The following is a 14,985-nucleotide window of genomic DNA, read 5'->3' on the forward strand; positions in this document are numbered from 1 at the left end:
CACATCTGGAATGAGACCGGCCATTCCGTGACCCGGCCGGGTCACGGAATGGCCGGTCTCAGAAAAGATCATTCTGACCGGATGATCTTTAGCGCGGCTGAGTTCCGATGCGGGTGCATCTGTGCACGCCCACATCAGAACTCCTCACTGCACACTATGGATCATGCGGCCAGAGCCACTCGCTTCATAGTGTGCACTGACAGGGTTTCCTGAGGCCGCTATTCAATGAATAGTGGACGGCGAAAACTGACATGTCAGTTTCTCGTTGGGGATCCCGGACGGAGTGTATACCATGTGTATACGCTCCGGCTGGGATCCCATGGCCGTCATTGCAATCGGCAACAATGGCCTTACTTTGACGTATATATATATATATATGAACATGGCCTTAGCCTGTGGATATAACTACAAACTACACAGGGGATGAAGGTAAGAAACTTACCCTCATCCTCAGCACCCTGAGCACATAAAGGACATATCAACGGGATATAGTCTTCTAACCTGCCGAGAATTTCCCTACACCTCCCCGGCATTCCAAGGAGAGGGATGTAACCTGCTGCTATGTCCCTATAGAATAAAGAAAGAATAGGATGGAAGCTTATACTGTAAACAATAGTGATATATAGGGAAGGGGGGGGGGGGGGGTCTATGTGCCGGAACTCCCCTATGTGAGGACCCCCCCGTGTGTGTGAGGAGCCCCCATGTATGTGAGGACCCCGATGTGTGTGTCAGGACCCCCCTGTGTATGTGAGGAGCCCCGTGTATGTGAGGAGCCCCTGTGTATGTGAGGAGCCCCTGTGTATGTGAGGAGCCCGGTGTATATGAGGAGCCCGGTGTATATGAGGAGCCCGGTGTATATGAGGAGCCCCCCGTGTGTGTGAGGAGCCCCCCGTGTATATGAGGAGCCCCTGTGTATGCGAGGAGCCCCTCGTGTATGTGAGGAGCCCCCCCCCCCGTGTATGTGAGGAGCCCCCCCCCCGTGTATGTGAGGAGCCCCTGTGTATGTGAGGACCCCCCCTGTGTATGTGAAGAGCCCCCGTGTGTGTGAGGAGCCCCCGTGTATGTGAGGAGCCCCCGTGTATGTGAGGACCCCCCTGTGTATGTGAGGAGCCCCGCGTGTATGTGAGGACCCCCCCGTGTATGAGGAGCCCCCCGTGTATGTGAGGAGCCCCTGTGTATGTAAGGAGCCCCTGTGTATGTGAGGAGCCCCCTGTGTATGTGAGGACCCCTGTGTATGTGAGGACCCCCCCTGTGTATGTGAGGAGCCCCTGTGTATGTGAGGACCCCCCCTGTGTATGTGAGGACCCCCCCTGTGTATGTGAGGAGCCCCTGTGTATGTGAGGACCCCCCCTGTGTATGTGAGGAGCCCCTGTGTATGTGAGGAGCCCCCCCGTGTATGTGAGGACCCCTGTGTATGTGAGGACCCCTGTGTATGTGAGGACCCCTGTGTATGTGAGGAGCCCCCTGTGTATGTGAGGAGCCCCCTGTGTATGTGAGGACCCCTGTGTATGTGAGGACCCCCCGAGGAGCCCCTGTGTATGTGAGGACCCCCCCTGTGTATGTGAGGACCCCCCCTGTGTATGTGAGGAGCCCCTGTGTATGTGAGGACCCCCCCTGTGTATGTGAGGAGCCCCTGTGTATGTGAGGAGCCCCCCCGTGTATGTGAGGAGCCCCCCCGTGTATGTGAGGAGCCCCCCCGTGTATGTGAGGAGCCCCCCCGTGTATGTGAGGAGCCCCCCCGTGTATGTGAGGAGACCCCCCGTGTATGTGAGGAGACCCCCCCGTGTATGTGAGGAGCCCCTCGTGTATGTGAGGACCCCCCGTGTATGTGAGGACCCCCCGTGTATGTGAGGAGCCCCCCGTGTATGTGAGGAGCCCCCCGTGTATGTGAGGACCCCCCGTGTATGTGAGGACCCCCCGTGTATGTGAGGAGCCCCTGTGTATGTGAGGAGCCCCCCTGTGTATGTGAGGAGCCCTGTGTATGTGAGGAGCCCCCCGTGTATGTGAGGAGCCCCCCCTGTGTATGTGAGGACCCCCCCTGTGTATGTGAGGAGCCCCCCGTGTATGTGAGGAGCCCCCCGTGTATGTGAGGAGCCCCCCCTGTGTATGTGAGGACCCCCCCTGTGTATGTGAGGAGCCCCCCGTGTATGTGGGGAGCCCCTGTGTATGTGAGGAGCCCCCCCTGTGTATGTGAGGAGCCCCCCTGTGTATGTGAGGACCCCCCCTGTGTATGTGAGGAGCCCCTGTGTATGTGAGGAGCCCCTGTGTATGTGAGGAGCCCCCCGTGTATGTGGGGAGCCCCGCTTACAGCCCATCCACAGCCTCCCTTCCCTGCCCTGAGCGGCTGTTGTGAGACTGCTCGGGGGGCGGGAGGCAATGTCTGGGATCTCTCCCACTCGTTCATGATGGCAGGCCGCCGGGATTAGCGCAGTCAGCGCAGTCACAGCGCCTGTGCAGACGGGATGTCCTCCGGCAGCAGGACCCGAGAGACGCCTGAGCCCGCTCCCGCCGTCCCTCCCATCTCCTGTGTAGACGGCGCACATCTGGCGCACAGTAGTTCCTACTTTCTTGGCAGCTCCGGTCCCGGCAGCAGCGCAGCACACAGCCGCATCCCCCTCATGTCTGGCGGCCGCCTCCGCTGAGTGTTGTCAATGTTCTGGCAGCTCCTGGTAGTAGCCGCTATAGCAGCCCCCCTGCGCTGCGCCCAGAGCCCCCCTGCTGTCAGTGCGGAGCTCAGCCGGGTATGGGGGCCGGGGCTGCGGGGACAGGCTGCCCTGCCTGCCCGCTACTTCTACATCCAGGCTGCGGACCCCCAGGGGAGCAAGTGAGTATACAGCTGTATACAGGGGAGCACGTGAGTATACAGTACATGGGGGAGCTACAGGGGAGCAAGTGAGTATACAGTACATGGAGCACACAGCTGTATACAGGGGAGCAAGTGACTATACAGCTGTATACAGGGGAGCACGTGAGTATACAGTACATGGGGGAGGGCACAGCTGTATACAGGGGAGCAAGTGACTATACAGGACATGGGGGAGCACACAGCTGTACACAGGGGAGCAAGTGGGTATACTGACATGGGGAAAGGCACAGCTGTATACAGGGAAGCAAGTGACTATACAGTACATAGGGGAGTACACAGCTGTATACAGGGAAGCAAGTGACTATACAGTGCATAGGGGAGTACACAGCTGTATACAGGGAAGCAAGTGACTATACAGTACATAGGGGAGTACACAGCTGTATACAGGGAAGCAAGTGACTATACAGTGCATAGGGGAGTACACAGCTGTATACAGGGAAGCAAGTGACTATACAGTACATAGGGGAGTACAAAATTGTATACAGGGAAGCAAGTGAGTATACAACTATATACAGGGGAGCAAGTGAGTATATACTACATAGGGGAAGGCACAGCTACGGAGGGGGAGCAAGTGAGTGTACAGTACATGTGAGAGTGCATAGCCACAGAGGGGGGAGCAAGTGAGTATACAGTACATGGGGAGTACACAGTAAGCAGTACATGGGGGAGTGCACAGCTGTATATGGGGCAGCAAGTGAGTATACAGTACATAGAGGAGTATACAGTACACGGGGAAGCAAGTTGGTATACAGTACATGGTGGCGGAAGTGAGTATACATCACATGGGAGAGAACACATTATACAGTACATGGGAAAGCAAGTAAGTATACAGTACATGTGAGAGTATACAGTGCATGGGGAGGAAGTGAGTATACAGTACATGGGAGAGTACACAGTATACAGTACATGGGGGAGCAAGTAAATATACAGTACATGGGAGAGTATACAGTACATGGGAGAGTACACAGTATACAGTACATGTGAGAGTATACAGTGCATGGGGAGGAAGTGAGTATACAGTACATGGGAGAGTACACAGTATACAGTACATGGGGGAGCAAGTAAATATACAGTACATGGGAGAGTATACAGTGCATGGAGAGCAAGTAAGTATACAGTACATGGGGGAGTATACAGTGCATGGGGAGGAAGTGAGTATACAGTACATGGGAGAGTACACAGTATACAGCACATGGGGGAGCAAGTAAATATACAGTACATGGGAGAGTATACAGTATACAGTACATGGGAGAGTACACAGTATACAGTACATGGGAGAGTATACAGTGCATGGGGAGCAAGTAAGTATACAGTACATGGGGGAGTATACAGTGCATGGGGAGGAAGTGAGTATACAGTACATGGGAGAGTACACAGTATACAGTACATGGGGGAGCAAGTAAATATACAGTACATGGGAGAGTATACAGTGCATGGGGAGGAAGTGAGTATACAGTACATGGGGGAGTAGACAGTATGCAGTACATGGGGGAGCAAGTAAGTATACAGTACATGGGAGAGTATACAGTGCATGGGGAGCAAGTAAGTATACAGTACATGGAGTACACAGTGTGCAGTACATGGGGGAACAAGTAAGTATACAGTACATGGGAGAGTATACAGTATACAGTACATGGGGGAGCAAGTAAGTATACAGTACATGGGAAGTATACAACTGTATATGGGGGAGAAACTGAGTATACATAACAGTACAGAACACACAACTACCCAACTACCAATGCACACAGTGATACAAGTGAGTACACAACTATACACAATGGGTGGGCTTAGCGGACGGTCGTGGCCCCCCACAGTCTGGCAGATGTAACATAACTTACCCCAGATAGCTCAGAGCTGGTGTAGTGTTCTTGTACTCCGGGGGCATATCTTTTACTAATATTATTTAAAACTGGGGCATGAAACAATGATCCTAAGAATTTCCCCTTTAGTGCACAATTACTTTATCCATAAGGAAACAAGTAGGTTCACACCTATGGGACAGCAAACCTCCGTACAAACTGCTGCTGCCAGTAAGGGACTGTGACCATGGCAACCACATGTATACAGCCTAGAAGTATGAAACTTTATACGGTAGCATGCCTCACCTATAGTCATCCAGATAATCAGGGCAGTATGTATTTCCTTTCCCTATGTCTCTGAATTCACAAGCTAGTCAACTAACTATGCTTTTCAATACAGCGAAAAAATAATAATAATAAAACAAAATACCAATGCATGCCACGTGGCTTATTTTCTTTTCTTGATTTCAATAGGGAAGAGAACATTTGCAGTAAAATGTATTGTTGGGGGTTTGATTACAAATTACATGTGAAACCACAACACTATTAGCAAGTGCCGATTTCAAGACTATTGAAGTTTTTTCTTTCTTTCCATAATATGCCGGAAAAACCATAGCGCCAAATACTCACCAAAATCCACAATATTTGGTGTTGAATTGTCTTGCAGATTTCTGCAGGAATTTTCCTCAGCAAATTTGACCCTTCAGCTGAGTGGACACTAGTATACTATGGACGAGGTCTAAAGACCCAAACTGACAGCTGGGTGGGGGTAACCAGTCCTCCAGGAATTTTGGAACTTACTGACTTTTTGGAACTAACTTTCTTATATACCTGCTGTAGAAAAACATTACCAAGAGGCAGAACTGCTGTGGAAGAATCCACAATAAATTTGCAGTTTCAATCCAATGGGTGAAATCTGCGGGATCTGCAGTAGAATAGAGCGGACTGCCGCTTTGGTCTCATTATGTGAATTAGATTTCTTTCTGAATCTCATTTACTATAATTGCACATCTGGCCGTTACCGTAAATTAACGCTCCCGATTTCATTTCCATCATGGAGAGAATTTTGTCTTGGTAAAACAGTGACTAAATGTACTAGACTGCAGGGAGATGCAGATGTACTATTGTATATGTTCACTCTTCTTCTGTCTTCTTCTCAGCTTCACATCTACTCCTCAGAGGGACCAGTTTCAGGTCTACATCACTGCACCAGGAGAGCAGTATACCAGAGTGGGGGTACAGTTACTTGACAGAAAAGATGGCTCCTTCCTTGTAAGATACCGACTGTATGCCAGCTACAAGAGCCTTCAGATTGAGGTCAAAGTAAATGGCAAACATGTTGCAAAATCTCCTTATTTTCTTCAAGGTATTTTATGTTCTGTATAACCTGTATAGCTCATGCTCCTAATAAGAATTCCCTTTTTTCTTCGGCATTTTAGATTGCACCTGGCCATCAGATTACTGTGAAGCAAACCCATCAATTTTTGGCGGTATTGGCCAATCATCTAGTGTGTATGGTGGCATCTCTCCTTATAGATGTCATATTACCTGTCATTATAATTTGCTGTCTTAGGTCATGTTCACATGTCATAAGAGACCAGCCGTTTCGTGACCCGGCCGGTCTCTGAAAAGATCATCCCGGATAATCTTTTTGGCCGTAGGGTTCTGATGTGGGCGCATCCATGCGTTGTACAATGCCCGTGGTTTTACGAAATATATGGTGTGTGAACATAGCCTTAAACAGAATAGTAGATAGCATCGTAATGATAGATTTGCTTTAAAGGGGTTGTACAGGCAAAGCAAAGAGTGAAGGACAGCAGGGGGTGGTGTACACATAATAAACATTAGTCCCTCCCAGTCCCCATGCTGCTGCTAGTTCTTAACTTGTCCCCTCTACCTCCCTATTCCTATGAAATCACATCACCACAGAAACTACCTGCTCAGCCAATCAGTGGCTCAAGTGATGTCACTGCAGAAGGTGGTGTAAACATAATGAACATTAGTTATATATCCCTGTACTGGTCCCCACAAACACTGCTGCTGCTCCAGATCCTTTTCTGGTCTCTGTCTCATGGTTCTCACAGTAACCATTTATTGGCAGAGTGGACATTTCCTGTGCTTATGTGAGGTCACGGGAACTGGGAGATAGTGGAGCCCAGTAAAGCACCAGGAGTGGAGGGAATCAGGATGGGTATGTATAACTAATATTTATTATGTTTACACTACCTCAGCTATCCTTCATTTTATTTTTTCTGGATAACCCTTTTAATGCAGGAAAAACTGTTTATAAGTGTTTAAAACTTAAGAGGTCTTTTATTTCTGGGAGAAAGGTGGATTGAAAAGTAGTTTAATAACACAGCAGATTTGTTGGGATTTTATTGTATTTCTGCTACAATAGAGGATGTTGTAAACCAAAGCATGCAAGCAGCTAACGGAAAGAGATATAGACTGCTCTCATAGCTAAAATGAGTTAGAGTAGTAATTTTCTGTTACTTTCTGTAAACGGCTGATAGATGAGGGGATGCCTTAAAGGGCTTGTCCAGCGAAAATATTTTTCTTTCAAATCAACTGGTGTCAGTTGTAATTTACTTCTATTTAAAAATTTCAAGTCTTCCCATACTTATCAGCTGCTGTATGTCCTGCAGGAAATGTTTTATTTTCAGCCTGACACAGTGCTCTCTGCTGACATCTCTGGCCGAGACAGGAACTGTCCAGAGCAGCAGCAAATTTCCTGTCTTGGTCAGAGATGTCAGCAGAGAGCACTGTGTCATACTGAAAATAAAACATTTTCTGCATGACATATAGTAGGTATATCTCAAGTAGACTTGAGATTTTTTAATAGAAGTAAATTACAAATTTATATAAATTTCTGACACCACTTGATTTGAAAGAAAAAGATTTTCCCTGGACAACCCCTTTAACTTTGTTTTCTTGGATTCTATTTATCATGGAGAGTAAAGTTTGGCCATACACTTTACATTACTGTAACCAAAACTCTTATCATTTCAGTGGTAACAGCTGGCAATCTAATGGGTATGGTGGCCTGGATCTCCCAGACACCTGCTATTTCTGCATGCCTGATCCTGTTGTTTTTGGGAAGATAACCTGTCACCAGAGAGGTGTCTGCCTTTGACTTTCTCCCCTCTCGCCTTCAGAACTCATGTATGCTAGGCCCCAGTGTATATGCCCAAGGAGCCATTAGAGAAGATAGCTCACTGTTTCTCAAATTAAAGAATGTAAATATGCAAATTATATGTAAATTATTTTATTACGGTCACATTAAGGATTAAAATCACAATGCTACCAGAGAGTTGTCAGCTTATGTGCCTGCTATAAAGACACCTTAGTAGGAACCAGTCACGTCTCTGTGATGCTCTGCCTGGTAATCTGCAGCGGGGTGGCATTTAAAAATAACACTTTCTTTGCCACTGTCTTCTCTAATGTACTGTGGCACTGACCTGTCTAATGTGCATTGCCACTGTCCTCTCTAATGTACTGTGCCTCTGGCCTCTTTAATGTACAATGTCACTGTCCTCTTTAATGTACAGTGCCACTGTCCTCTTTAATGTACAGTGCCACTGTCCTCTTTAATGTACAGTGCCACTGTCCTCTTTAATGTACAGTGCCACTGTCCTCTAATGTACTGTACCACTGTCCTCTGATGTACTGTACCACTGTCCCCTCTAATGTACTGTGCTGCTGTCCTCTCTAATTTACTGTGCCGCTGTCCTCTCTAATGTACTCTGCCACTGTCCCCTCTAATGTACTGTACCACTGTCCCCACTAATGTACTGTACCACTGTCCTCTAATGTACTGTACCACTGTCCACTCTAATGTACTGCGCTGCTGTCCTCTCTAATGTACTGCGCTGCTGTCCTCTCTAATGTACTTTACCACTGTCCCCTCTAATGTACTGCGCTGCTGTCCTCTCTAATGTACTCTGCCACTGTCCCCTCTAATGTACTGTACCACTGTCCCCTCTAATGTACTGCGCTGCTGTCCTCTTTAATGTACTCTGCCACTGTCCCCTCTAATGTACTGTACCTCTGTCCCCTCTAATGTACTGTACCACTGTCCCCTCTAATGTACTGCGCTGCTGTCCTCTCTAATGTACTGCGCTGTTGTCCTCTCTAATGTACTTTACCACTGTCCCCTCTAATGTACTGCGCTGCTGTCCTCTCTAATGTACTCTGCCACTGTCCCCTCTAATGTACTGTACCACTCTCCCCTCTAATGTACTGCGCTGCTGTCCTCTCTAATGTACTCTGCCACTGTCCCCTCTAATGTACTGTACCACTGTCCCCTCTAATGTACTGTACCACTGTCCCCTCTAATGTACTGCACTGCTGTCCTCTCTAATGTACTGTGCCGCTGTCCTCTCTAATGTACTGTACCACTGTCCTCTCTAATGTACTGTACCAATGTCCTCTCTAATTTACTGTACCACTGGCCCATCTAATGTACTTTGTCAAGTACTCTGCGCTGCTGTCCTCTCTAATGTACTCTGCCACTGTCCCCTCTAATGTACTGTACCACTGTCCCCTCTAATGTACTGCACTGCTGTCCTCTCTAATGTACTGTACCACTGTCCTCTCTAATGTACTGTACCACTGTCCCCTCTAATGTACTGTACCACTGTCCCCTCTAATGTACTGCACTGCTGTCCTCTCTAATGTACTGCACTGCTGTCCTCTCTAATGTTCTGCACTGCTGTCCTCTCTAATGTACTGTGCCGCTGTCCTCTCTAATGAATTGTGCCACTGGCCTCTCTAAAGTACTGGGCCACTGTCCTCTCTAATGTACAGTGCTACTGTCTTCTCTTATGTACTGTGCCACTGTCCCCTCTAATGTACAGTGCCACTGTCCTCTCTAATGTACAGTTCCACTGTCCCCTCTAATGTACTGTGCCACTGTCCCCTCTAATGTACTGTGCCACTGTCTTCTCTAATGTACTGTGCCACTGTCCCCTCTAATGTACTGTGCCACTGGCCCATCTAATGTACTTTGTCAAGTACTCTGCCACTGTCCTCTCTAATCTACTGTACCACAGTACTGACACAGCTGTGAATTATGGCGCTGGGAACTCCACATTCAATTCCCCAGCACATCATTCATATATACGGACTGTGCATGGAATGTGTGAATGCCCCCTTTGGGGGTTCTATAGAGACAATTTCTAAGCTGAGGGGTATTTATTTAAGAAACCTCCTTTTAAAAAGCGCTCTGACATCAACAACAGAGCCTGGCACCTTCCCCTGCAACAACAGAAAATGCAGCACATGTCCCCACATATTACAAACAAACACAATCCGCATCCCCAATACACAGCGGGACTACACAATTACCAATGCTTTCTCATGTACATCCTCCAATGTGGTCTACATGATAAAGTGTACACAATGCCCCACAGGGATTTACATTGGGGAAACAAAACAGAAGCTACAAACTAGAATGAACTTACATAGACATACAATAAAAAGAAGTCTCAACACCCCTGTAGGCCAACATTTTCTTAGGACTGGACCATAGAATAACAGATTTAAAGGTTATGGTCCTTAAAGGTCACTTCCAGAGTGACAGAGAGAGGAAAGTGTGGGAATTCAAATTTATAAAAACATTCCAGTCATTAACACATGGATTAAACCTGGCACCTGGATTTATGACCCACTACATGGACACACTCTACAGATAAGACTGAACTGACCAACAATCTTGGACTTCCAAATAAGCTTTAATTTACAACAAGTCCTTTTTATTGCCCTGGCTTATCTATGTGATGTATATACCCCCTCACCCCCCCCCCCCCATTCACAGATGTATCTCCCTTCTTGCTTGTAACATCCCTAAAATGTTGTGCTGTTTCTGTAAGTCATTCATTTGTAAACTTGTCTGACGAAGGGATCTTGTGAATCCCGAAAGCTCACAGCTCTAACAATTTTTTGTTGGCCAATAAAGGTATCACTCCTAAAATACTTTGATTTCGAGTATTTACCACGATATAAGCTGAGGGGTAAAACTATTCAGAGTGTCACTCATCCAATTTTTTATATCCTCTGTTACAATGCAAATTAGGTCTAGGTATTTAGCAGGCAGAGTGCTTGGCTACCTTCATAGTGCATGCCTGACTGCATAAAAAAGAAAAGCTTAGAGTGACCTCTGCAGGCCAAGTGGAGATACTACATAACTTCTCCCGCTGTATAAGCTTGTCTGCTCTAGTGTCATCTGTGTATGTAAAATTTGAAATAAACTAAACACAGAGAATAAAACATTGTCATTGTTGTATTGTCTGTTTATTCCAGTAACTGAAACACCACAGATAAAATATTGAAGACAGGCCACTAATATTAACATCCTGGAACAGCATTTTATGTTTTTAAAGGGGTACTCTGGAGAATAAAAAATGTTTTTAAATAAACTAGTGTCAGAAAGTTATACCGATTTGTAAATTACTTCTTTAAAAAAATGTCATGCCTTCCAGTACTTATCAGCATCTGTATGTCCTGCAGGAAGTGGAGTTTTCTTTCCAGTCTGACATGGTGCTCTTTCTCTCTCAGTACGCCTAGACATTGCACTTTATAGGAAGATTTACTAAGACAGGCATCTCATACATCAGTCTTAAACTGAATTTCATTGGAGTGATATGCCCCAAGTGTATTAGGAGGCGCTTGTCTCTTAATAAATGTTGCACATTTTACATTGTGATAAAGCCAGAAACTGAAATCTGCCCCTGCTATGAACAGTAATACATTTGCAATTTAATAAGCAAGATTTTCTGTTCATTTTGTCAGAAACTTGCCAGCCCACCTCCTTCTGGCTATTTCTACCCACCCTGTAAAAGTTACAAGAAAACAATGCAGGACATAATATGCAACTTTTTTTTTACACTGCATATGTAGCACAAATACTTTTAGAAATTCTAACCTGTATGTTTCACATGTTTAACTTCAGGTCCAATTTACAGTGAAGACTGTCACTGCCCTGAGCCTGTCAGTGATATCTGGTTAAGCCAAATGGGATGTAATGACTCCATTCCTCAAATTAAACGTGATCTTAAACATTTTCCAATGGTTGATCCTGACAAGATTGCCATAGAAATCCCACAAAGATTTGGTGACCGCCAAAGCTTGTGTCATTACACCATCAAGGACAATAAGGTATGCTCGGTGTAAGGGTCTTTTTAAACTGCCCAGCATTGGGACATGCAAGAACGAAAACAAGTGCCAATTAGCTGCTGTGTGATCTGGGATCCCCCTCTCATGTCCTGCTTTCCGGCCTAAAGATATAGAGACGCCCATAAAGCAGGACGGAGAGTCGGATGCTGGATCACACAGCACTGCAGATGGTATGTATGCACTGCTCGTGTGATCTGGAAACTGACAGCATGGATATATGTATATCTGTGCTGTCAGTTTCCCTTTGCTATGGGCTGTACAGTGGCCATGCTGAGCTGAGCTGTGGTATCTCAGCACGACCACTACATAATGTACAGAGCTGTCTGCTTCTGGGGCCATTCTCTTTTTATGCAGGCACTTTGGGAAAAACAGCTGAGCGGCAGTGGTCAGAATGCGACTGATAAGATATTAAAGATAATATCGTTTGTAATACCTTTTGTCACATTTTTTAGACGTGTCAAAAAATTAAGATCAGGTCCTGAAAGTAAATATGTGAGCTGCAATTCATGTTCCAAACTGCTGTCACTGTTATACAGCTGTTGGGTCAAAGAGACCCCAGGTACCTTTCATATATCCCGCTATGCTACCAGAATTCTCCAGTGCAAAATGCTTTTATTCTCTAGTGACCATCGTGAAGGGAAGCAAGGCGACATTCCAGTTTGCAGAAATTCAAAGGCTTAGCAACAGGAAATTAAAAGCATCTGTCTACAAGCACACACACAGTTATATGAAAGGTACAATTTACCTGTGAAAAGGTGCCTACCTTTACATACATTTAGAATAGACTCTAAAGTGAGTCTTTTGTTGCAGTATTGTGAATATAGCAGCAATGTTTTCTGTTCTTCTCTTATATCACTCCAGCTATCAGTGAGGTTGGTGACAACAGAATTAGGTGTACTTTAAATTTTCTATATATGCTTTTTTTTTTTTTACTTAACACTAGCCACTTAGATACTCCCATCTAGTGTGTTGGACCTCTGTTGACATTTAGAAACACAGGACTTGCGTCATAGATTCCACTAGATGCTAATATTATTCTGTTGGAATATGGACAGGCTATGGACAGTATAGCTTCTAACAGTTGCTGCAAATTTGATGAAAGTACTGAGATGTTCTAAACAACCCCATTCCAGAGATTCTCTATATGGTGAGAGGAAACGTCAAGGTAACGGCCGGTCTCAGAAAAGATCTTCCCGGCCGGTAATGCAGTACCGGACGGATGATCTTTAGCGCCACAGAGTTCTGATGCAGGTGCATCCGTGCATGCAAGCATCAGAACTCCCCACTGCACTCTATGAAGCTAGCGGCTGGAGTCTCTCTCTCCACAGTGTGCACTGGCAGGGTTTTCTGTGGCCGCTATTCAATGAATAGCGGCCGCAGAAAACTGACATGTCAGTTTTCTACTGCGCCGCTAGGGATCCCAGCCATAGTGTATACTATGTGTATACACTCCGTCCGGGATTCCCTAAAAAGGCAGCACTACCTAAGTTCCGTGGGAATCACGGCCATTGTAACAACGGCTGCGATTCCCCTGGAACTTACTTAGCCCTAAAGTGATTCACACTGAAACTGATCCACAGAAAACGTATCTGATTTTGTTGGATTCTGGGGTCACAGTCTGGGATACACAGTGGGTACAGAAAGTATTCAGACCCCTTTAGATTTTTCACTCTTTGTTTCATTGCAGCCATTTGATGAGTTGAAAAAAAAGTTCATTTTTGTTGCTCATTAATGTACACTCTTCCCCCCATCTAGAAAAAAAACAAAATAGATATTTTTGCAAATTTATAAAACAAGAAAATCGAATTATCTGGATAGTAAGAACTCTACCTAGTAGTACAATTGGTATTGGGGGTGTATTGTGAGTGCACTACTTGGTTGGCACCGGAAAACCAATAACTATATGTATTTTTAGTAGGCTCTCTAGCATACCCCCTTAGAACGGCTAAATCATAACTCTTTAGTATTGCGTAGATCAATATATATTATCTTATGAAACAATATGGCGTTACTGTGCTAGTGTATAAATGCAAACAATACTTGTAAATATATCAGTAAAATTTACTAAAGCGTATATCACACCATATACATGCAAAAATTATCACATAGAGCAAAAAAATTATTAAAATTATCACATAGAGCAAAAAAATAATTAAAAAACGTATAGGGTCACCTGTTTTGTCCACATTGGATGCACTGAGAATACCTCCATCTCGGCAGCAGCTACAGGAGAAACGCCCAGCAAAGGGTGATTACCTGGCCACACTGGGAGAGGCAGTCAGATTCCAAACACACTGCCTTGAATCTAACAGCTCCCAACATAAGAACTCTGCCGTACACCCTAAAAGAGAGCTCCTACCGAGACATCTACCAATGGGGGGAGCTGCAAATTCATCTATATGCTCCCCACAGTCTACGGCCGTAGACAGTGCAGACCTAGAGCCACGGGACTGGTGAGAGGTTGACATCCACCAATTCTTTATATGATATACATCTTATTTATTAACAGAAACAACAATCATTAACCGTTACAATATATACCAGAATATCAAATAGTGGACTGAGAACTAACCCAATACAAACACAGTGGTCATAAACATGGCGACCTGCAAGGGCCCTGCAAAGTCGCCAATAGATAAAACTATGTATTTCTCTATGGACATCCCAAGAATCATGCTATAGATATTTATTTTTTATACTTTACAGATACGTACGCTTTTAACCCTATATGTTTTTTAATTATTTATTTGCTCTATGTGATAATTTTAATTATTTTTTTTGCTCTATGATAATTTTTGCATGTATATGGTGTGATATACGCTTAAGTAAATTGTACCGATATATTTACCAGTATTGTTTGCATTTATACACTACCATAGTAACGCCATATTGTTTCATAAGATAATATATATTGATCTATGCAATACTAAAGAGTTATGATTTAGCCGTTCTAAGAGGGTATGCTAGAGAGCCTACTTAAAATACATAAAACAAGAAAAACTTTGCTTAGTATTGAGTAGAAGCCCCCTCCCCTTTAAGCTAGCCATGAGTCTTCTTGTGAATGATGCAACAAGTTTTTCACACCTGAATTTGTGGATCCTCTGCCATTCTTCCTTGCAGATCCTTTCCAGTTCCATCAGGTTGGAT

General features: G+C 45.3%; 2 protein-coding genes across 7 annotated transcripts in view; one reads left to right on the plus strand and one right to left on the minus strand.

The window, feature by feature from the left end:
- BIVM (basic, immunoglobulin-like variable motif containing) overlaps positions 1 to 14,985 on the minus strand; it is a 42,489-nt gene that overhangs the window by 24,546 nt on the left and 2,958 nt on the right. For 2 of the 5 annotated variants that reach the window (XM_069970743.1, XM_069970739.1), the window contains exon 1: positions 2,565 to 2,843. The exons of 1 other annotated variant lie outside the window; for it this stretch is intronic. The gene's annotated coding sequence lies outside the window, so the exon portion shown is untranslated. Of the gene's footprint in view, positions 1 to 442; positions 568 to 2,564; positions 2,844 to 4,704; positions 4,847 to 14,985 lie in introns of those variants that run through there. 2 more of the 5 variants (XM_069970740.1, XM_069970744.1) reach the window with 2 other exon arrangements.
- The window catches only part of POGLUT2 (protein O-glucosyltransferase 2), a 64,687-nt gene continuing 52,111 nt past the window's right edge, over positions 2,410 to 14,985 (plus strand). The window contains exons 1-3 of one of the 2 annotated variants that reach the window (XM_069970736.1): positions 2,410 to 2,824; positions 5,826 to 6,031; positions 11,615 to 11,820. In XM_069970736.1, coding sequence (XP_069826837.1) covers positions 2,652 to 2,824; positions 5,826 to 6,031; positions 11,615 to 11,820 — 585 coding nt within the window. In that variant the 5' untranslated portion in view covers positions 2,410 to 2,651. Of the gene's footprint in view, positions 2,825 to 5,825; positions 6,032 to 11,614; positions 11,821 to 12,479; positions 12,573 to 14,985 lie in introns of those variants that run through there. The other variant, XM_069970737.1, reaches the window with a different exon arrangement.

This window comes from Dendropsophus ebraccatus, chromosome 5, assembly GCF_027789765.1.
Source record: "Dendropsophus ebraccatus isolate aDenEbr1 chromosome 5, aDenEbr1.pat, whole genome shotgun sequence".
Taxonomy (NCBI): Eukaryota; Metazoa; Chordata; class Amphibia; order Anura; family Hylidae; genus Dendropsophus; species Dendropsophus ebraccatus.